The following is a 19192-nucleotide window of genomic DNA, read 5'->3' on the forward strand; positions in this document are numbered from 1 at the left end:
CATTTAGGAGAGTGTGATATCTCTATCCTAGTCTACAATCCAATAATATGAAATTATATTAAAAAGACATAAAAATATTAGGATAATATTTCTCATGGTTATAATTTCTTTTTGACTATCTTGTATGTGATAGCCCAAAATTAAGTTAATCAAAGTAACCAAAGTAGCATCATTATTTTATTTACAAGCTTTTAGTATTTGATTTAGAATGTTGATTTAGCACTCTGAAATATTATGATTTAAATATATATATATATATATATATATATATCATTTTAGATCATATGTATATATTGGCAACTTTGTAGGGTGGAACTAACAAAAAGAATAGGAGGATGGAACCAAAAGGATGGTGAGAGATTAAGCAGTAGTACCAGCATATGAAAGCAATGTGCCTTAAAATGTCAGCTACCCTTTGAGTACCTTTACACAGGAATGTGTTCCACATAGCACTCAGTCTTACTTTTATGTTGTTGGTTTGCTTCATGAAATGGATGCTGAGTCTTCAAGGCAATGCATTCCTGGCTTAGTCCATATGGTTTTCTGGTCATGGAAGTACCAATGGTGACCATGAACTGCCATTCTTGTACTTTGCAGTTCATTCCTCTTGTTTTTTGATCTAGTTGATGCTAATTTATCTCCAGCTCAAAAGACTCCAAAGCCTCCATAATGCTTGCACTTGAAAGAAAAGAGAGGAGAGAGAGAGAGAGAGATTTCATTATCAATGTTGATTCTTGATGGATTATTATTATCAGCTGTGGTGGGGTAGACAAGCTGATCAACAAAAGGATTAGACATTATTAAAATTCTAATAGGAGTGGTTTTATATGCAATGCTGATGATTAAGAACATATTTTTCATTAAGATTTGACTAACAGCAAGGCTTAAATCAAATCCAAAGGCTCTTCTGACCTTATTATTCTTGTGAGATTTGAGTTATTTATCCTGCTGAAGTGAGAAGTCAAATATCTTTGACTCATATAAGCCTAAAGTTCTCATACTGCTGAACACTCTGCAAGTATAGACTTCCATTTTGGTGTCAACTGAGGTTGTGGTGGAACTCAGAATTGTCCTGTTCAAGCATGATGTGTTTAAGGGCAAGTTTGAGGAGCAAAATGGTCATCCTTTTCTCCCAGCACTGTTTCAAAGATCTTGTTTTGTCTGGTGAATCCTAGGAAAGTATTATTCCAAGTTAATTTATTTTGCCTAACCCTTTCAAACCTTGAAAAGGAAGAAGAAGATCATATTTGACTTTGCAATGAAAGTTGCAGTAAATACAAATATTCAAACACTTATATAGTTGGTATGGAGATCACATTACATCATATTTGGGTCCTTTAAAAGGTTAAGGAAGGGTTCATCAACTCTCCTGTGGTGCCATATATGCTCTCTGTCCATTGATCCTTCATGCTGATTTATCAAACCCTAGATGGAGGTGTGATGTGTTCAGGTATATTTGAAATGTATATAATTTGGATTAACTTTACCATAAGTATATTTCAAATATGTTCAAGTAAATTAAATATATGTCCAAATTTCTATCTAGTCAATATTGTGTTTGTGACAATATCATTTTTTTTTAATATAGATGGAAGGTTCAAACCTCATATGAATATGAATTGCATTGTTGTCTTATTTGTTTCTAGTAAGAATTTTGTAACTTTGTTAGTCTTTACCCTGTCTAATTTAATGTCCTCATTATGAAAAAGATATCAAAATCCATGTTTCCTTAATTGAAAAAACAAGTGAAGTTTATTGTCCAAAAAATAATTGGATGCAGAAAAGGTGATTTGCTTGTAGAATTTTCAAGAAACATACAAGGGTGAGAGACCTAATTTCCACAATATTAATTAGATTTGAATATAATTAGGAGATTAAGCTATGGTTAAGGTAGCAATTTATGAAGATAATGGTGCTTAACTACAATACCTTCTTCCCGTATTTTTTTTATTCATTAGAAAAAAGAATTATACCTATTTTCTCTTTTTTTTCTGCCCTCATATAATTAATAGATACCGCCCCAAAAATAAACCACACGAACGCAAATCATCCACCGATCGACAAGAAACAAACTCATCTCCGCTTTCTAATCGTCGTCCTCAACCAAGAACGGAGGGTCGATGCGGTCCCCAAGATCCATGGACGACTTGGCCGAGACCGGCGGCACGGCGTACCTGGCGGAGAACCCTCGAATGACGGTGTCACCGTCCGAGTCGCTGTCCTGGCCTTCGTCGAAGTTGAGGGCGTAGCTCATGGGGTCGTAGCCGAACCTGCGGCCGTGCCGGGGCCGGCAGCGGAACCGGCAGACGAAGGTCTTCCACCGGGGGCCGGCCACGGGCTCGGACCACTCCCTTGCCTTGAGGAGAGCCTTCCAGCCTCTGCTCCACCACCGGCGCCTCGTGGTAGGGCATCCCCCGTCGCTCCGCTCCGCCGCCGGGGGACGTATCCTCTCCCAGGACTTGCGGGCCCGCGATGCGGCGCAGGGCACCCAGAAGCAGCAGCAGCCGCACTTGGAGAACTGTTCCTCGGCCGCAGTGGGCATCGCCGCGTCGTCCGGAGCCGGCGAGTGGTTGGCCGAGTCCATCCCCCTTGGGACGGATCAATGAGAACCAAAACGAGAATGCGAGCAGACATGCTGCTATATATATAGAACAGCATTTATTACATGTTTCTGTCTCGAGCTGGACAGCAAATTGAGAAAGTGGTGGGGGGATTTCCGGAAAGCCCAAGAGAACAAATACGGAAAGAGGGGGGCATTTCCGGAAAAAGCTAGGGCGAATTGTAAAAAAAATTATAATTTTGGTTTTTTTTAATGTTTCTATTTTGAAATATGCTCAAACAGTATTTCTATTTTTTTTTAAATAATATCAATCTTAAACAATCGCTTGAGTTCACATGATGAAATCTAATAAAAATATTATTTAACTTATTTTATATTTATCAATCGATACGATCTATGCTATACGGTATTTCATCTTCGATTGTTCCATATTCTATTGTTCTTATCACAATATACTCTATAGCCCCTAAGTATTATCGACTTTGTGCATCATTATGTTTAGAATCAAGGTTTGATGCTTATGAGTGTTGAGCTTTTATTCTATCGGTATCACAAGAAGGGTTCTAGGTTCAAATATTTTATACTTTCGGATTCTAAAACTAAAGTGGCAGCTAACATTGTTTGTGATAGAGCTTCGATGATTATTTAAGATATGTCTTTAATTTTATAAAAGTATTTGTTAGGAAATCTAAACTTTTGATTTATTGTGTCGCTAGGGTTGTAGGGTTGCATTGATGTTTACTATTCTGAACAAGGTATTGAAACCTTATTATTTTACTACTAATATTTTGAGCATTCTTTATAGAAATAAATTTTTTATCTAGAATAATGTGTTATTTTTATCTTTTTTTATTTATTTTAAATAAATTATAACTCATCCATGTAATATATATATATACACACATATATATATAAGATTATCACATCCTTTTTTTATATAATATAATTTGATCCTAACATATATTTGATATTTAATAACTGTGGTTTTGTGAGCACATCCTATGCTTTAATATGTTAAATGAAGTAGAATCTTTAAGATTATAGAAATTATTTATTCTTATATTAAATTAAAAAAGTAATATAATGATATTAATAATATCATTTGATAAAGTAAGTACCTTATTTTGAAATCAAAATCAGATTTATTATTGTAGCTTCTAAATATCATAATCATAACTTTTTATTATTTATATATTTATTAAAAAATAAATCTTTTTGTGTTATATTCTTATGAGACACCAAAATGTTGAGGTATCGGACATTATGGTACCTAACAGTTGAGGTATTTTTGAGATATATTTATTTCATATATGCCAAACAAATTATAGTTTTCTTTGGGATAAATACTTAATAAACATATCTTAAAACACTTAGAGGTTCGTGACGTTAGTAAGAGAATATGATTTGGCTAATGCAGACCATAACATGATGCCCAAGTAATATGAAAAACATTTATATCGACGGCATAAATATATGGTCTATAAATCTATCCTAACAAAATAATATATACACAACGGAGTCATATGAAAAAAAAAAAAAAAAGAGATTAAGAGCTATTGTGCAAAAGAGATTTTAAAGATAAAAATAAAAAAAAATCAAAGGAGAAATTAGATAAGAACAAGGAGGTAGACGCCGAAGGATTTGTGGATCTTCTCCCTGTTGAAATTTTGTACGATAAAATTTTTTATTCAAAATTGTGCATCTTATAAGACTTATCAAAATATCCTAAATTTTTAAAGGTATCCGGATCCATAGACATATTTTTTTTATTTAAAATTTTTTTATTCTTTGAATTATTCGGTTCTTGCACAATGTCTTTTTTTTCTCATTTTTTTATTTTTTAAAAAATTCATGAATATTTAAGCTTCCAATTATGTTACAAACACCTGATAATGGGTGGAGGTCAACGTCAGGGGGCGTGGAAACAGCTGTAGAGTGATGGCCGGCACAGAAACAGGTGGATGGAGTGCAATGAATTGAGGAGGGTGTTTTGATATTTGTACATGCGGGTCGTACTGGGCGTCTCCCGTGGTCAACTATTAAATAATTAATATTTATTGTATAATATAAAAAATCGAACATAGTGATTATATATATATATATATATAGGGCGATTTTGTTATTGATCTCACTAGATTTAACTTTCGCACAAATATATTCCTATCCTTGGCTGTGCTTGACTGCCATTTTAAATTCCAGTTTACACTAATACTTGTGATGGGAAGAGCATTAAGGTATTTTATATTTTTACGTACCTTTAAAATTTATCACGGTTAGGAAAAGTCTATCTTAGTTTTCTTAATGGGAGGAGTATATATTTACCTAAATATTTTTATAGGGTGTAAGGTTACTGTTACCAAACTTTGCAAGGTATTTATTCGCGGAACACCTTCCAAGATTCTAAGATTAGGAGTAGAAAATTAAGAGGAATGAAACATTTTCCTATTACGGATTTGTATCGACATCTGTATATAATTAAATCTTTTTAACCCCATAGATATAATTAATGAGTGAATGAAGCATATATGCACTACTTAGAGAAACATGAAAATCGAGCAGCTTGTTCTAATACTGAAAGCTATTAGCTGTGTTTGACCCATGTGTTCGCCGATTCTTCCTTCACCAAAGAATAAGTTTAATTGCAGCATTATAATAACAGTAATTGTACATTTTTTGTGGAAAAACAATCGAATTAAGTATTACTGTGGAAGAAGAAATCTATATTGCACCATGAGCAAAATATTCAAACATCAGGTGAATTTACACAAAAGACGTTTCTGAACACACTGCACTGTAACATATCTCAGATAGAATCAAAACCTCAACATTGTAAACGAATAATTACAACTAATAAAAAGATGAGAAATGAGAGCGAAGCCCATTTTATGATAAAACAGGCTCACACGGCTGGATCTAGCAGATGCTTGTATTCCCCAGATATATAAAAGCTTCTGCATGTGGAACGCAATCATAGCAAATGGGTGCAATATATGCTACTTCTGCTCTGTGGGTTGAATCAGCTAAAAAACAAATGGCCAAAAAGCACCAATACAATCGCATCCATCCATCTAGAATAATATATATGGATATCTAATGTCAATCAAATGATGGCCACCTAGTATCTATACATCGATGAACTGCCTTGTGGTGGAGCAGGTGGCAACCTGTTAGGCGTCCGACGACTACCAGAGTTTGCGCCCGAACTTGCATCGCCATTTTGGGTTGGGTAACCATGGCGACGACTGCTGGACCTTGATGATTCGGTGTATGAGCCATCAACAGTTCCATTTGATGCAGCATCAAATGCCGATCTCCAATCATCACCTGGAGAAACATTTGTCCTTGGGCTGCTTTCTGCAAAGAATATAGCGGCAAGTACATTTACATTCCGATTTCAATCAGTCTAGCATGCAAAGAGAAAATAGTTGAGGAAATTTCTCAAAGAAAAATGTGTCAGGATAGGCAGTATTCTCTGGTTAATGAAACATGACACTAAAACATTTAGTCTGTTGCGATTCATTCATGTACTGCGACTGAAAACTGAAATTACAAACTGAAGTGTTCCTTTTGACACTAATTGCAATCATCTTCATGATATCTAATGGGTAAACTATATAACAAGCAAATAAATATCAAATAGGATCCAGCCACCAATCCTTTCTTTAAAGCAAGGCTTGGGACTATGGTTATGTACTATCTCACGCATTAACTTGGGGCTAAACAAGCAACAGAGGCCAAAAAAAAGTTTACCTGTTCCAGAGTTACCATCTGACCAACTAGCAGCTGCTGCTCGGTTGTCATGGATGCTTAGCTGGCGTGTAAGTTTCGAAAGAAGAGACGACTGCCTTTGGAATCGTTCTCGTCTACGCTTCACATTTGTGTCCTCCTGGAGTAGTTCTTCAATCTTTGCTGTGCTTTGAGCACTAAACAAAAGAAAACAAATCCCATTATAATAATATGTGACTGTTAAATTTGGAGATTGCCTGGTTCGACAGGTATAAGCACAATCTTAATCACAACTATCAATCTTTACAGCAATAAAGTAACATAATAGGAAAATCACCTTTCATATTACAGTCTTTAATATATTGTTTCATGACAAGCTCTATGACAAATAAAAAGACTATTAACATCATCAGCATCCCAAAGCCTATTTCCATCAGGATATTGCAAGTGAGAATATGGGGAAATCTTTTATCAGCTGGGAACCCGATTCCAAGTTAGCAACTAACTCCGAGCCAAGGGAAAATTAAGCATAACATGTAACCTGGTTACATTTGGGAGCCTACCTTACCTGTCACAGTATGGAAGTATGAAGAAACCTAGAAATTTAACCTATGCCTGCAAAGAGTTCTACTCATAAGCCATTTGGTACATGGTTTGAGATCCGAAATGAAAAAGGAATTGAATTATGTGAAATAATAAATGGAATGGTTGGTTCCTCTCGTACAATTAATTCCCAACAGGATGAGAGTGGGAAGAATCAATAGTTATTAGTCTTTGTTTGTGAATACAGAAAGCGATCTGAATTAAACCAAACTTAAATAATCTTCATATTCTTGAACGACAAAAATTAAATTATACTAGTAATTGACAACATCGAGTCAAAATGTAATATATGCAAAAGGAACTTGATTACACAAATCAAAATAGTTAAATATAAAAAAATCTTATATTAATTTTAAACATGAACTCTCAATCATCCATCAATTGCTTCCTATCTTCAGCTGAAAGCAGACATGGCTACACAACGAAACTTGCCAACCTGACATACATGTCAATGAGAGTTATTTGACATACATGATATGGTTGGTTTGACAACCAAAATTTATGACTGTCAAACTAAACTTGCCTAACTTGCCAAACAGTATGGATATGTTCTACTGCTTTTGCTGCTGATATGTATGTCAGATAACTAATCAAGTCCTATCCAACCAGGACAAATTTCCAGGAATAGTTTAAAACATTAGTTGATCTTTTAGGAGCAACAAAATTTATTGTTTTATGACCCAACCAAAACTCAGCCCAGGGTTCAACATATAGTTATAATATACCCCAATATTACCATATTTTTGTGGTCTAGTTTTTGATCCTCCAAGCAAAAGCTAACAGAATGGCAAGCAACCAACCTTACAGAGCTATATAGCTGATTTAACATGTCTTCCTTCGCTTTCTCAACTTGACAAAGCACAACGGCCTGCTCAATCAGAAAAGAGATAAAAGAGCTTATAATCTGAAGAGTTGGTGTACAAAGACCTAAAAACAATATGGTTGTTACCTTTGGAACATTTGCAGCAAGGCTGTTCAAGACTGCCTCCACATAACCCCGGACTTCTTGAGACATCCATCGAAGTTCTTCTTCTGGATCAGCTGGCTTTCTAGTCATTGTGTCCTAAAATTCTGCATGTTAGTTTGAGTTCCAAAACTCAAGATAACTGCTGACATGTTGCAAAATAAATTTGAAGTGCAAAGTTACGGTTAAGCATAACTTTATGATTAATCAAGAATGGAGAGATGTCATGAACATACCAATCAACGACTGCACAGATGTTAAAATAGCATAGCTTTGACCATTGACATAGAAAGCAGAAATAAAATTTACTTGCAGTAATTCTGCAAGCTCATACATTTCCAGCTAAAAGATGTTATATGGTTTATATGGTGTTTAAATTCTCTATAGAAATACTAAAGGACTTTTTTTTCCTCCCTAACTAAAAAAAAAGGTATTCCATCATAGCATTACTTACTAGTGAGCCATCAGAATGACTTTGTCTAATTGCGGGACTAGCTTCAGAATCAGTTGCCCCCTTCAGAGGAGCTCCCCTAGAACCAGTGATCTTTCGTATCTTATTCACCCATTCGACTTTGTCAGCCATGTTCTCAGCCTTTAATACTACAGCACTGTGAGCTGAAAACTCAAAAAAAATCATGAATTAATAGCAATAACAAATATTTAGGGTATTCACTCAATTAGTGTTATGTTCACAAAGCATAACATAGTTACCTTTTAAAACAGTCTTGTATGCAACCTTGCTGGTTATCTTGAAGACAAGACTTGGACCTTTTTCTGGACCATTTGCCTTTTTGGAGTCCTTGGAACTTTTAGGAGGTTCATCTTCCTCTGAAAGATCTTCAATGTTACATTCCTGCAGAGCATATCTACTTATTAGCAAAAGTACAAGGATATTGACAATGTAGAAAAGCAGCTGCTGAGACTAGAAAGCTTAAACTTTTAAGACTAAAGCAACACGACTCCCTACACATATATAGCATCAAGTTTAATGCATAATTATTAGCAACAAGCATGTGGAGCATTGCATCTCATGGACAAACTGAAAATCTTCCATTCAAAACACAAATGATTAAAGCAAAAGACAACTCAATTAGTCAATTTTTTTATGATTCTTTAATGATATTTCTCAACTATGCTTTTCCACATAGAATGAGTAATTAGTGAGGATGGTTGACTTAGGAATCTGCAATTCACATCATTTGTGGAGCATTCACCTGTGGTTATCTTGGAAGAGTTCATCAAATTTTGTCTTCCGCTACTCTCTCTCTCTCTCTCTATAAGCATAGGATTCATTTCAATTCCCAATTTTTGAATAAGTTTGATTACTTGGTTGCATACCAAGTTGTAGCCAGGTAGATTTTTCTAAAAGCTAATAGAAAGAAAGTTTGCTATATCTAATGGACTTGCTTCTGCAAACACCAAACTCTTATATTATAGTACTAGACTGCCTCGAGTTTTTGTTAACAGTGATCACCTACATCATGCAAAAAATTTTCTCAACATGTAGTGTCACAATTACACTAAGGTTACCAGTGGATATAAAAACTTGACCAACTGCACATCTTGAGCTAATAACGCAAATTTGAGTGAAATCAATCACATCACTCAAGATTATTTTTATCAGTAGTACCATGCTATTAAAAGATAAAGTGAATGACCATAGGGACTAACTTTTAGCCCTTTCACATGTACATATAGCTGTCATTCATATAAATTGTTAAATTAACGAGCTTGCTTTTGTTATTGAAACTGTGACAAAGAATTACAAAGATAAAAGTAGTACCTCCAACGTGATGACACCACGAAAGTGCCTCTCCTCCTGCTTTTTAGTGTATCCAAGCTAAAACACAACAATCTAATCAAAATATGATTTTTAAAGAAAACATGAAGTTACATTAAGAAAATAACAAAATATATAAGGTGGTAGACTAACCTTTCCGCTTTTCTCATTGAGCACAAACCATCGCCTGCTCCAGCTATTTGTCTTTGCACTTTTTTTCAGTAAGAACCCTTTTGACAGATATATACCAACAGCTAAATGACTCCACATAAAATTCAGTGTGAAAACAACCTAATTTAAGTTACAAATGATTGAAAACTAACGAGTTATTATAAAGAAAATTATGATCAAATGTATATAAAAACAATGTATTTCAACAAGAAATCAATCGGGGACAAAATTACCATGAAAGCATTGGGAACAATGGCCCATAGCTAACCCATAATGAGGAACATATTAGTCCAGAAAGGTTTAAGTTTCAAAAAGAAATTATACATTAAACCATAATTAACAACATTAAAGTAACATAAATCAAAGTGACACTTCTACAATATTTGATTAGCCCATGGTGATGAATAATAGTCAATAGTAGAATATATGGATTGTCTACAGTTATCAAAAGACATGATCAATTATTTATTGAGTTAAACAACAAAACTATAGAAAAAAACTAATTGCAAAAGAAAAGATAAAGCATTCCTCCATTATTTGTGGCAAAAACTTCATTACCTATAAAACAAAGATCTTAATAATTATATAATTTAGCTTTCAGATTCTTTCAGCAATTTTTTATACATTGGGCAAGCAGCTATACTACTCATATGAAATTATGTAATCTGTAAATGGACTGCAAGTGAAATTATGGAGTCTATTAGTTAATTGTAAAATTATCTGACCAGATAAAGCAAAACCTTCACAAGATTGTGCATTAACCTGCTATAATTTCTCCAGAAGGTCCAGCAATCTGCAAGGCTGAGCCCTCTTTTGTTTCTTTCTCTGGTTGATTTGATTTCTCCTTCATTGATTTCAAGCTACCACCTTGAGCTCCTGGCTGAGGGCTTGACGCCTAGTATGTGCAATAGAAGTAGCCAAAATTACAGCTCAAACAATTCAAAAATCACAAACATTTGAGACGCAAGAAAACAACAAAGCCTCCTTTAGAAGAACATTTGTTCAGGAAACTAGATTCTTATGCTTTTGCAAGAAAGAAAAGACAATATATTAGGTCATAAAGAGTTTAGAGATTAACTCTATTCAAAATGGCTTGCTCTGCTTCATTTGCTTTCTTTGATGATCGATTCTTCAGCTCCTCCTCCCTACGCTGCCTATCCATTCTGATAAAACATATTTATATTAGAAGACAGCACAAGTACAATAAATAATTGTATGCATATTTCGAGAAACATCCTCAATTGTAGAAATGTCAAGAACAACAGATCTACCAAGAAGAATAACTGAGCTTTCTGAAATAAATATTCTACTAATTTGAACTATCTATAGTGAACATCATATACTTAGTAATCAATGATAATCTAGTTTAAAAGAGAAGACAAGACAGATATTTGCAAATTTGGTAGACCAGAAGATTCACCTAGATAATAAAAGAACTTTACAATAAGCTCCAGAACCTACAATGATATAGAAGAATACCGATCACCTCTCTAAATCAACTTCTTGATAAAGAAAAAAAAAATCCCATAAAGAACATATGTCGAATTAAGCATTTGAGTTTTATAAGAATTAATGAGCATTTTTACTATTTGATTGGTCTTCTAACTGCTAAAGGAAAGAATAAGTAAATTATAATATAAGGGGCAAAACCTAAGGAAAAATATTGACATGCAAAATTGTTTAGGCCAAGCGAAAATGTTTGACTCAATGTTTCTATTTTTTTACCAATTATTAGCAACAAAAATTTATCAAAAAAAGACGAACCTCCGCTGGACTAGACGGATGAAATGTTGCGGAGGAACAAAAGCACGCTCCATGTCAACTAATGCAACAACCATCTTTTTGGCCTCGTTTTTAAAGCTTTCTAATGCAGTAGACGCAATTGCAACCACCTTTTCAAAATAAAGAAAATAAGACAATAGAAAGCTCATGGTAATAGTGTCCATGAAGTAACAATTTTCTATTATTAAACAGGACAACAGTAACAATGTTTTTACCTCTCTCTTAAATGGAGGATATTGGCCTAGGCCTGGGGTAGCATTTGCAGCAGCAGAAATTATATCTAACAGAACACGATGTACCTGTTTGACAACCATTTCAAACATGAGTAACATAGTAATTGCTAAAGCTGTCATAATAACATGCTACATAATCTATTTCTAGTGCATGTCAGCCATCAATCTACTATGTCAATGAAAGAACTGTTATGTAATAAATCATGCAGTATCAGTTATCACCATGTTGAAAATGTTAAAGGGAGTTCCTCATAAGTCTGTCATGAGTTATCACATTGAGCATACTTAGAGGAAGAAACTTCAGCTTAGGCAAATTCACAAATAAACTTCAAAACGAACACAAAAGAATATGAGTGTTCTAACCTAAAGGCAGGTAAATCCCTACTGATATATGTAGGTTGTTGCTGCAGATTTTCATCAGAGAAAAATCCAGAAAGAGAGAAAATATATGAGGGAAAATAAGTACATCAATATATAAAAATGTGCATGAACTTGTGCAACAAAAATCCAAATAAACTTGCACAAAATTCTACACCATAAAGCAGAAAATACTGATCATGGCATGAAGAGATTTGCCATTTAAAATCCACATCCAGACCAACTACAATGACAACAAAATATATTGCTCATTTACCTCATCGACACAAAGGCGTGATGGTTCTTTTGCAAGTTCTAGTACTCCTTTTATTAAAGATCTCAAACCTTTCTCTGGAGATATCAAATATGGCTGATAACCATCAGCTTCCAACACAATCTAGAACACACAATGACATCATGCAGAGTAATTAGGCAACATCCAGTTGAGTAACATAATCTTATATAAGATTGCACAGAAAGGTAGCTGTACCCTTTTGACATTATTGATATCAAAATGTCTATCTAATGGAAGCTGCTTTATTCTGCTAGGGAAATTTCCCTCAAAAGTTGCAACAACTTTCCAACCTGCACCCTGTAATTGAAACACAAGTTTTGCCATGTATTAAATGGAAGATATTACATGACGATTTGAAATAGTAATTAATAATTATTGCATCTCTGTTTTGCCAGAAAAACTTTACAAATAGAAAGTGACAAGTTTAGTAAAAACTATAGCTCGAGAGAACTCCATCAGTAAATACAAGAAAGAAATAACCTAATAAAGATGACAAAAAAGCTAGTAGCTAGTAGGTCTAAAGCAATTAAACAACAGAAATATGCTTGCACTCCTCTTGTTTTTTCTTGTCCCATTTGGATAATAAACTCAGCTACGCATCATGCTGTTACAAATTAATACAGATACTGTTAGTGGATAACTCTCTTCAGGTGCTCTATTTGTATGGTTTGGTTCATGTGCAACACAATGGTCCAGTATGTGAAAATAAGTAAAATACAGTATTATGCAAATGGAAAGACCTCTAGTAACTGGGCTAGCTTTTTTGACTATGTAATCAAGGCATAAAAGCAATTGAGTTATTATGTCAGCTTGGGTTTGACTAATTGTACTATGCTAGCCTTCATTGTACGCTGACAAGAATTGAGGTGGGTTCTTCATGTGTGCCGAGATGGGCATTTGAATGCCTAGCTACTAACAAAAAGTATGGTAATATCAACAAATCATGTTTTATTCATGTTATTGACAACTAGGTTACAACCATCTCATGGAAAACGGATCATAGACCCAATAGTCTGACATCAGGAAACAAAAAATTAACAGCCAACAATCAATATCTTGGATTTATGCATTTTGTATCAATCATTAGCAAGACAATCGACAAGATTCATGACTGTTTAATGGCACCAAAAGCAACTCTACAAATATATTAGTTTTGGCTGACATGTTGTGAACCAAGTTAAGATCCAAACATTGTATCATCAGGTTGGCCAAATGAGTTGGAAAATTGATGATACTAATGCAACGGTGTAAGGCAACATCAATTATTCCTACATAAAATGCCAAAAGATGACCTTTGGCTATAGTTGATGCCTAACAAAGATATCAAGAAATTGAGCAAAGGAGATCATGATGGCTGCTAAGTGAAGGAATGATCTATACACGTAAACAAGATGGCCTATCATTACTAACCAGGTCCTCTATGTTTTTTACAACATTAACAGGCTTTTCATTAAGGTTTTTGGCATTTGACTTGTGTTTTGAGTGAGCATCATTTGCCAAATGCCAAGCTTGTAATCCATCCCTTATTGTCAAATCTGCTCAAGACAGTCATAAACCAACAAAGTAGATATTTAAGCAACCAATGAGCTTCTTCAAATTTTGGGCAACTCCCATCTCCTGACTACATTTACCGTGGTTGAGAACAGGCACCACTACTAAAGGGATCTTGAGAAAATTAGCCATATTGGCCACACTGTCCTGCGTCTGTCAATACATTCTAGTGAAAGTACAAAAACAAGTAGTCACATTACAAAATTATGAATTGACCACAAGCCTATCAAAACTCATTAGTTTTGGTCTCATGATACTTGGAAGTTTTTAACTTTTCATGTAAGTTGCATATACATCACCAGAACTCCTATTAAGTGCCATTTGAGTTTCAAAGTGTAACCCTTGATGTTGGTTCCAGACTGTCCAGCACAACAATAATTTAGCCAACAGACAATCATTTAATTATGTCTAGTTTCTCACAACCCTAAGATGTCAACTGCAAGGACTTGGCAAATGTTTAGACCTCAACGATATTGATATTATGAGCAAAACAAAACAAATTTATCATCAGATTCATAATTAAAGTCTGACAACCATGTGCAAAACCTCTTGGGAACAAGTACTCATATTGAGTGAAGAGACAAAATACTGTACGTTATGTACACTATCATCATATTATTAAAAGGAATGGATCAATACATATTTTTTATCCAATAAGACGAGGCAAGAACACATTTGTTTACAGTTTTCTGAGACAATGACAAGCACATTGATAACATGGAATCCTTAGTGTATTGTGATCAAATAGCATGAGATAGCATTCAGTCAATTCTTCAAAAATTACTGGTCTACATGAAGAACGAAGCACCAATTTAGAAAAAAAAAAAAATGAAGCACCAATTTAGACGAGAAACAAAAAAATTCAATTGAATAAGTAATATTGCACAAGAATCTAGAGAGACACCAATGACCAAAAACCACTCGCCACTTATGAACAAGCAAATTTCATTACAGCTAAGAGGAGGAAAGCCATAAAATACGGTGTGATGAAGGTAATATGAGAATAGATTTAGAGTAGGAGAACTGCAGCTGTATGCAAAATATCATAATAAATATATCAACAATTGTAAATCATAATTACTAACCTCACCAAGAGCAATGTGCTCCAGAAACTTATCCTCAAATTCTCGACAAAGCTGCAAGGCAATAGCCCTTGTACCTTCTGCACTCTGCACCATTTGTGCACCAAGCCTTGACAATTCATCCTGCACAATCTGGGACTTACCTTGTAGTCTGCAAGGATCAAGGCAGATAAATGGATGTCATAAACATCTATAAATATTTGAAGAAAATCTAGAAAATGCACTCGTTCACAAGAATAATAAACTTCAAAAGTCAACATATCAACCAACCAGCACAACATCTCACAAGTCCACAAATTGCATACAGAAAAGACGGTATTTCTACCGAGCTGATAAACATAAAATAGCTTAGCTTGATAGAAAGACAATGGGAATTTGCCATTTCTGAAGAGGGTTTCAAAGTTTATCAGTAAATCCACAGAAAGATTTAGGAGTTGTATCACTTATGAGAAGTCAATGCCTCGAAATAAGACATGAGGAACAATACAATTTATTGCATTTCTGAATAAAAATTCAAGTGATTAAATGTTTGTAGTTTGTATCAATTCATAACTAGCACACATGAAACTTGAAAGAATTACCAATCACTGAGAACCTAGCCAGGTTTGTCCATGTAGTGATATGGATTCAACAAGGATATCAACCATTAAATGGGGAAGATTGTCACCTTAGTTTATTCACACCTTAGAAGTGAAAGAATAAATGTGATTGTTTCTAGGATTAGATTAGCTGAGACTAGAGCATTTTGGATCACATGGTTTCAGACCTACCAAACTAATGGTTCAGTTTTTCCATCAAACCAGGTTGTGACAACTAATCAACTGTTGTGTTTAATAATTAAAACACATAAGGAAAGAAATGATATTTAAACTTTTAGATTACTTCTCAACTTCCCTATGTCATTTAAAAAATTGTCAACCAAAAAGATACATGAATATGTATATTAAATAATAGTTTAAACTTTAAACATATAATTTGTTACAAAATACATGTAACGGCATATGAAAGAAAGATTTACCCAGAAAGAATATTTGGCAGCCGAAGCTTTATTCTTGCACGTATTTGTTTCGCAAGAGTGTCAACTAATGCTACTCTTCCAAGCTTATTTTGTGGAGCTCCGGTAAGTATTGTTTTAAGACTTTCAGTCTCAGCTCTCCAAGCAGTTTCAAGTGAACTTTCAGATCCAACTCCTCCAGCTTGTGCTGAAGCAATAGAAACGGATTGACCAATCAGCGCAACCCATGGAATATCAGCAGCACTCCGTGGCCCCTGATTCAAAAGCAGAGCTTGAACCGCTGCAAGATGTTTTTGGTCCCCAGCAGCTTGATCAATCTTGCTAATAACACCAATCGTTCTTGTCCCTAAAGAACACGAAGCAGATGAGGTGCAGGTCAAAGATCTACAACAGGGAAGAAGACAACTCAATAGAAGCCCAAACGTCTATCTTTGCATACAATTTCATGTTCAAATGGATCTAAAGCTATTATACAAACAGTACAAACCTTCTCCATCAAACTCTTTAGCCAGTCTAAGAGCTCGAGAAGAAGAGATATCTGGTGCCTGAGCAGCTGGAATTATAATTAGCAATATTGCATCATTATGTGCCCCATAATCACTGACCTGAAACAAGATAATACATTCCCAAAATATTTATAAATAAATGAGCATTGCCATTAATTTTTTTAATTACAGCTGGATATAGCAATTTACCACAGAATCATCCATAGCCCGCTGGTCTAGGCCTGGTAGATCAATCAATTTCAAAGAAGGAGCTGATTAAATAAAGAAAAAAAAAACATGTCAGCTATGAATATAACTTATTTTTACTCAAAAACAACTGACAGGCATTGGTATACTAGAGATACTCAACATTGTAGAGAGCAGTAAAAGGAAAACCCCAGAAACAAAGACATGATAAAACAACTTGACTTTACTGTCTTTATACAAGAAAAGTGCAGCACCTTCTAGGAAAAGGCCAACAGTATAAAGAGATAGAGGAAGGTTGATGTATCTCGATCAAGGAGTTTAGTTTCTTTGAGTCTAGATAGAATTTTTGTTTTTAGAAATTTGAAAGTAATTTTATTGATTTTTGGATGTTGCATTTGGATAGGATGAATCTTATGCTATTGTTATTTTGGCTATATTGTTTATCACATTCAATTGCTTATCATTCAAAAACTATATAAATGATTTCTATTAAAATGACATTCAGACTATGAAATGATGATCACCATCCTGTGCAGAATCTTGGCTCCACCCCAGGTTGATATATTATACGTGCAACTAATATGTCTAAAATTCCTGCCATATATATGTATATATTCATATATACTGAAAGAGAAGTATGAAACCAAGATCTTGTAGAAATACATTTTAAGCTTAATCAGCAGTTATAAGATTGTATATCATAAACATCTATCATAGGCAAATGATATTGTATGTGAACAAACCCATAAATGGTAGGAGTTGAATGCAGTATATGAGAGCACCATTGGTGCTTCAAACATATTGGGAAGTTGAAACATATGCATTTGCCAAACAGGAGTGAAAGGAAAACAAAGAGAACATCAAATTAACTACCCAGAGAAAGTACAAAGGAATAACATATTATATAAAGCCTAGCCTTTGATGATGTTCATAATAGTTAGACAATACGAATTGTTATAAAAAACACAGAGGTTCAAGACCATATACAAAAATTGTAGCAACATAAAGTGGTGTGCCAAGTATTTAGGCCCCGAGAAATGAAATGTACAATGAACAAGAGAGGATGGAAAAGCAGCCATTCACCAAGAGACCTAACAAAGTTCTAGACCTTTTTCTTCATGGTTAGGATCAAAATAACAACAGAAGGAAAATAAATTTGCAAACCTGTGCTAGTCCGAAGCTTCAAATTGATCTCATCTGCACGGCTCCTTCCTGAGCCTTTGCTGAGCCTATCCTGAAGAGAGTGCCTAAGAGCACCTTACAACAAACAGAGAAAGGTACATCGATAGGGAGCATTTCAAACCGATAAATGAAAGTTACTCCTCAAGTAGCAATACCCAAATTAATCAATGAATCCACTGTAATGTTTCAAAAGTTCTTACTTGCAGAAACCTGCTGGGATTTGTTGTCTATTTGTAATACAATTGATTTACTGCTCAACGAGCCATCTCTTTGCAGATCAACGCTTATAGGAGCACGAGTTGCACCATTTTCTCCAGTCGGCTGCATTAAGTAATCAAAGTCCGTTAGGTTTACAGCAGGTACAAACGATGAAACACAAAATATTGAAAAGCAACCAGAAATCTAATTTGAAATTCACCATACCAGGACGGGATGTCCGATTAAACTGTTCAACACCGCTGATTTACCGGCACCCTGAAATCACGTTTCCCAGCAAGTTATGAGCACAGATAAGAGAAACAATGATCAAGAAATTGGACTTTCTAAAGGATCGTCCATGTTCTCAGGGGGTAAAGTAAGCAAGTATAAGGTCGAACAGGGGATGGGTTAGGGTCGCAGGTGTACTCACAACATTGCCAAGGGCGACGACGTTGAGAAAGGTGGACGACCTCCGCTTGTTTGATCCCTCATCGACGTCCTCGTCCGCGAGGAGCGCGGCGGCCTGCATCATGGACTCCGCGAGCTGGCTCAGTTCCTCCATTGCCTCCATCGACGGCAAAGCAAGAGAGGTCCGGGTCTCGGCGGCGATGGATCAAAGACCAAACCTCGACCCCGGGAATCACAGATTCCGCGATTGAGTCAAGAAGATAACCCGATCGGGGGGGCGAGATCCGGATCTGGAACTCCAATTCAAACCTCGGATCGAAGGAGAGGATACGGCCAGCAGAATCGGGGGCGATCAAGATCTGGGGACTTGGGAAGGCGAGGATCGGAGATCGGGGATCGGGTAATCGGGTGAGGAAGCTGAAGGGAGGGAGGGAGGGACGGCAGCTTCTTCCTCGATGGTTGAATCGGAGATGAGAGAACCAGAGAGAGAGAGAGAGAGAAAGAGAGAGAGTGGGTTTCAAAAAGGATGCGACCACGTCCGCACCCAAAAAAATAGTGGGGTCGGCCGGTAACCGGTCAATAAACAATGGCCT

At 35.4% G+C, this 19192-nt stretch overlaps 2 protein-coding genes across 2 annotated transcripts; both read right to left on the reverse strand.

Moving 5' to 3' along the window:
* Positions 1–1920: 1920 nt before the first annotated feature.
* On the reverse strand, positions 1921–2592 carry LOC108952660 (uncharacterized). The gene has a single exon (XM_018825078.2). The coding sequence runs from the start codon at positions 2582–2584 to the stop codon at positions 2087–2089; it is 498 nt and encodes a 165-aa protein (XP_018680623.2). The 5' UTR covers positions 2585–2592; the 3' UTR covers positions 1921–2086.
* A 2660-nt stretch (positions 2593–5252) lies between these two features.
* LOC135659963 (dynamin-2A-like) lies at positions 5253–19106 on the reverse strand. Its single transcript, XM_065176336.1, has 22 exons — positions 18622–19106; positions 18417–18467; positions 18194–18314; positions 17976–18068; positions 16815–16876; positions 16607–16724; positions 16123–16465; positions 15108–15255; positions 12667–12768; positions 12454–12573; positions 11802–11885; positions 11569–11696; positions 10883–10967; positions 10567–10699; positions 9787–9863; positions 9637–9693; positions 8565–8706; positions 8308–8468; positions 7839–7952; positions 7690–7757; positions 6311–6483; positions 5253–5914 (listed from the first exon to the last, which is right to left on the reverse strand). Exons 1-22 carry the CDS (start codon positions 18760–18762, stop codon positions 5676–5678), a joined length of 2760 nt encoding a protein of 919 aa, XP_065032408.1. The 5' UTR covers positions 18763–19106; the 3' UTR covers positions 5253–5675.
* Between the last annotated feature and the right edge of the window lie 86 nt (positions 19107–19192).

The sequence above is a fragment of the Musa acuminata genome, chromosome BXJ1-4, assembly GCF_036884655.1.
Source record: "Musa acuminata AAA Group cultivar baxijiao chromosome BXJ1-4, Cavendish_Baxijiao_AAA, whole genome shotgun sequence".
In the NCBI taxonomy this organism is placed as follows: domain Eukaryota; kingdom Viridiplantae; phylum Streptophyta; class Magnoliopsida; order Zingiberales; family Musaceae; genus Musa; species Musa acuminata.

What these genes read in the sequence shown, in the direction of transcription:
- LOC108952660 (XM_018825078.2), bottom strand. Translation starts at nt 2,584, where the DNA reads ATGGACTCGGCCAACCACTCGCCGGCTCCGGACGACGCGGCGATGCCC.
- LOC135659963 (XM_065176336.1), bottom strand. Translation starts at nt 18,762, where the DNA reads ATGGAGGCAATGGAGGAACTGAGCCAGCTCGCGGAGTCCATGATGCAG. An exon ending in TCAATGAGAAAAGCGGAAAG is followed by an intron (nt 9,694 to 9,786) that starts GTTAGTCTACCA and finishes GTTGTGTTTTAG; the next exon opens with CTTGGATACACTAAAAAGCA. An exon ending in AGATGGTAACTCTGGAACAG is followed by an intron (nt 5,915 to 6,310) that starts GTAAACTTTTTT and finishes TATTCTTTGCAG; the next exon opens with AAAGCAGCCCAAGGACAAAT.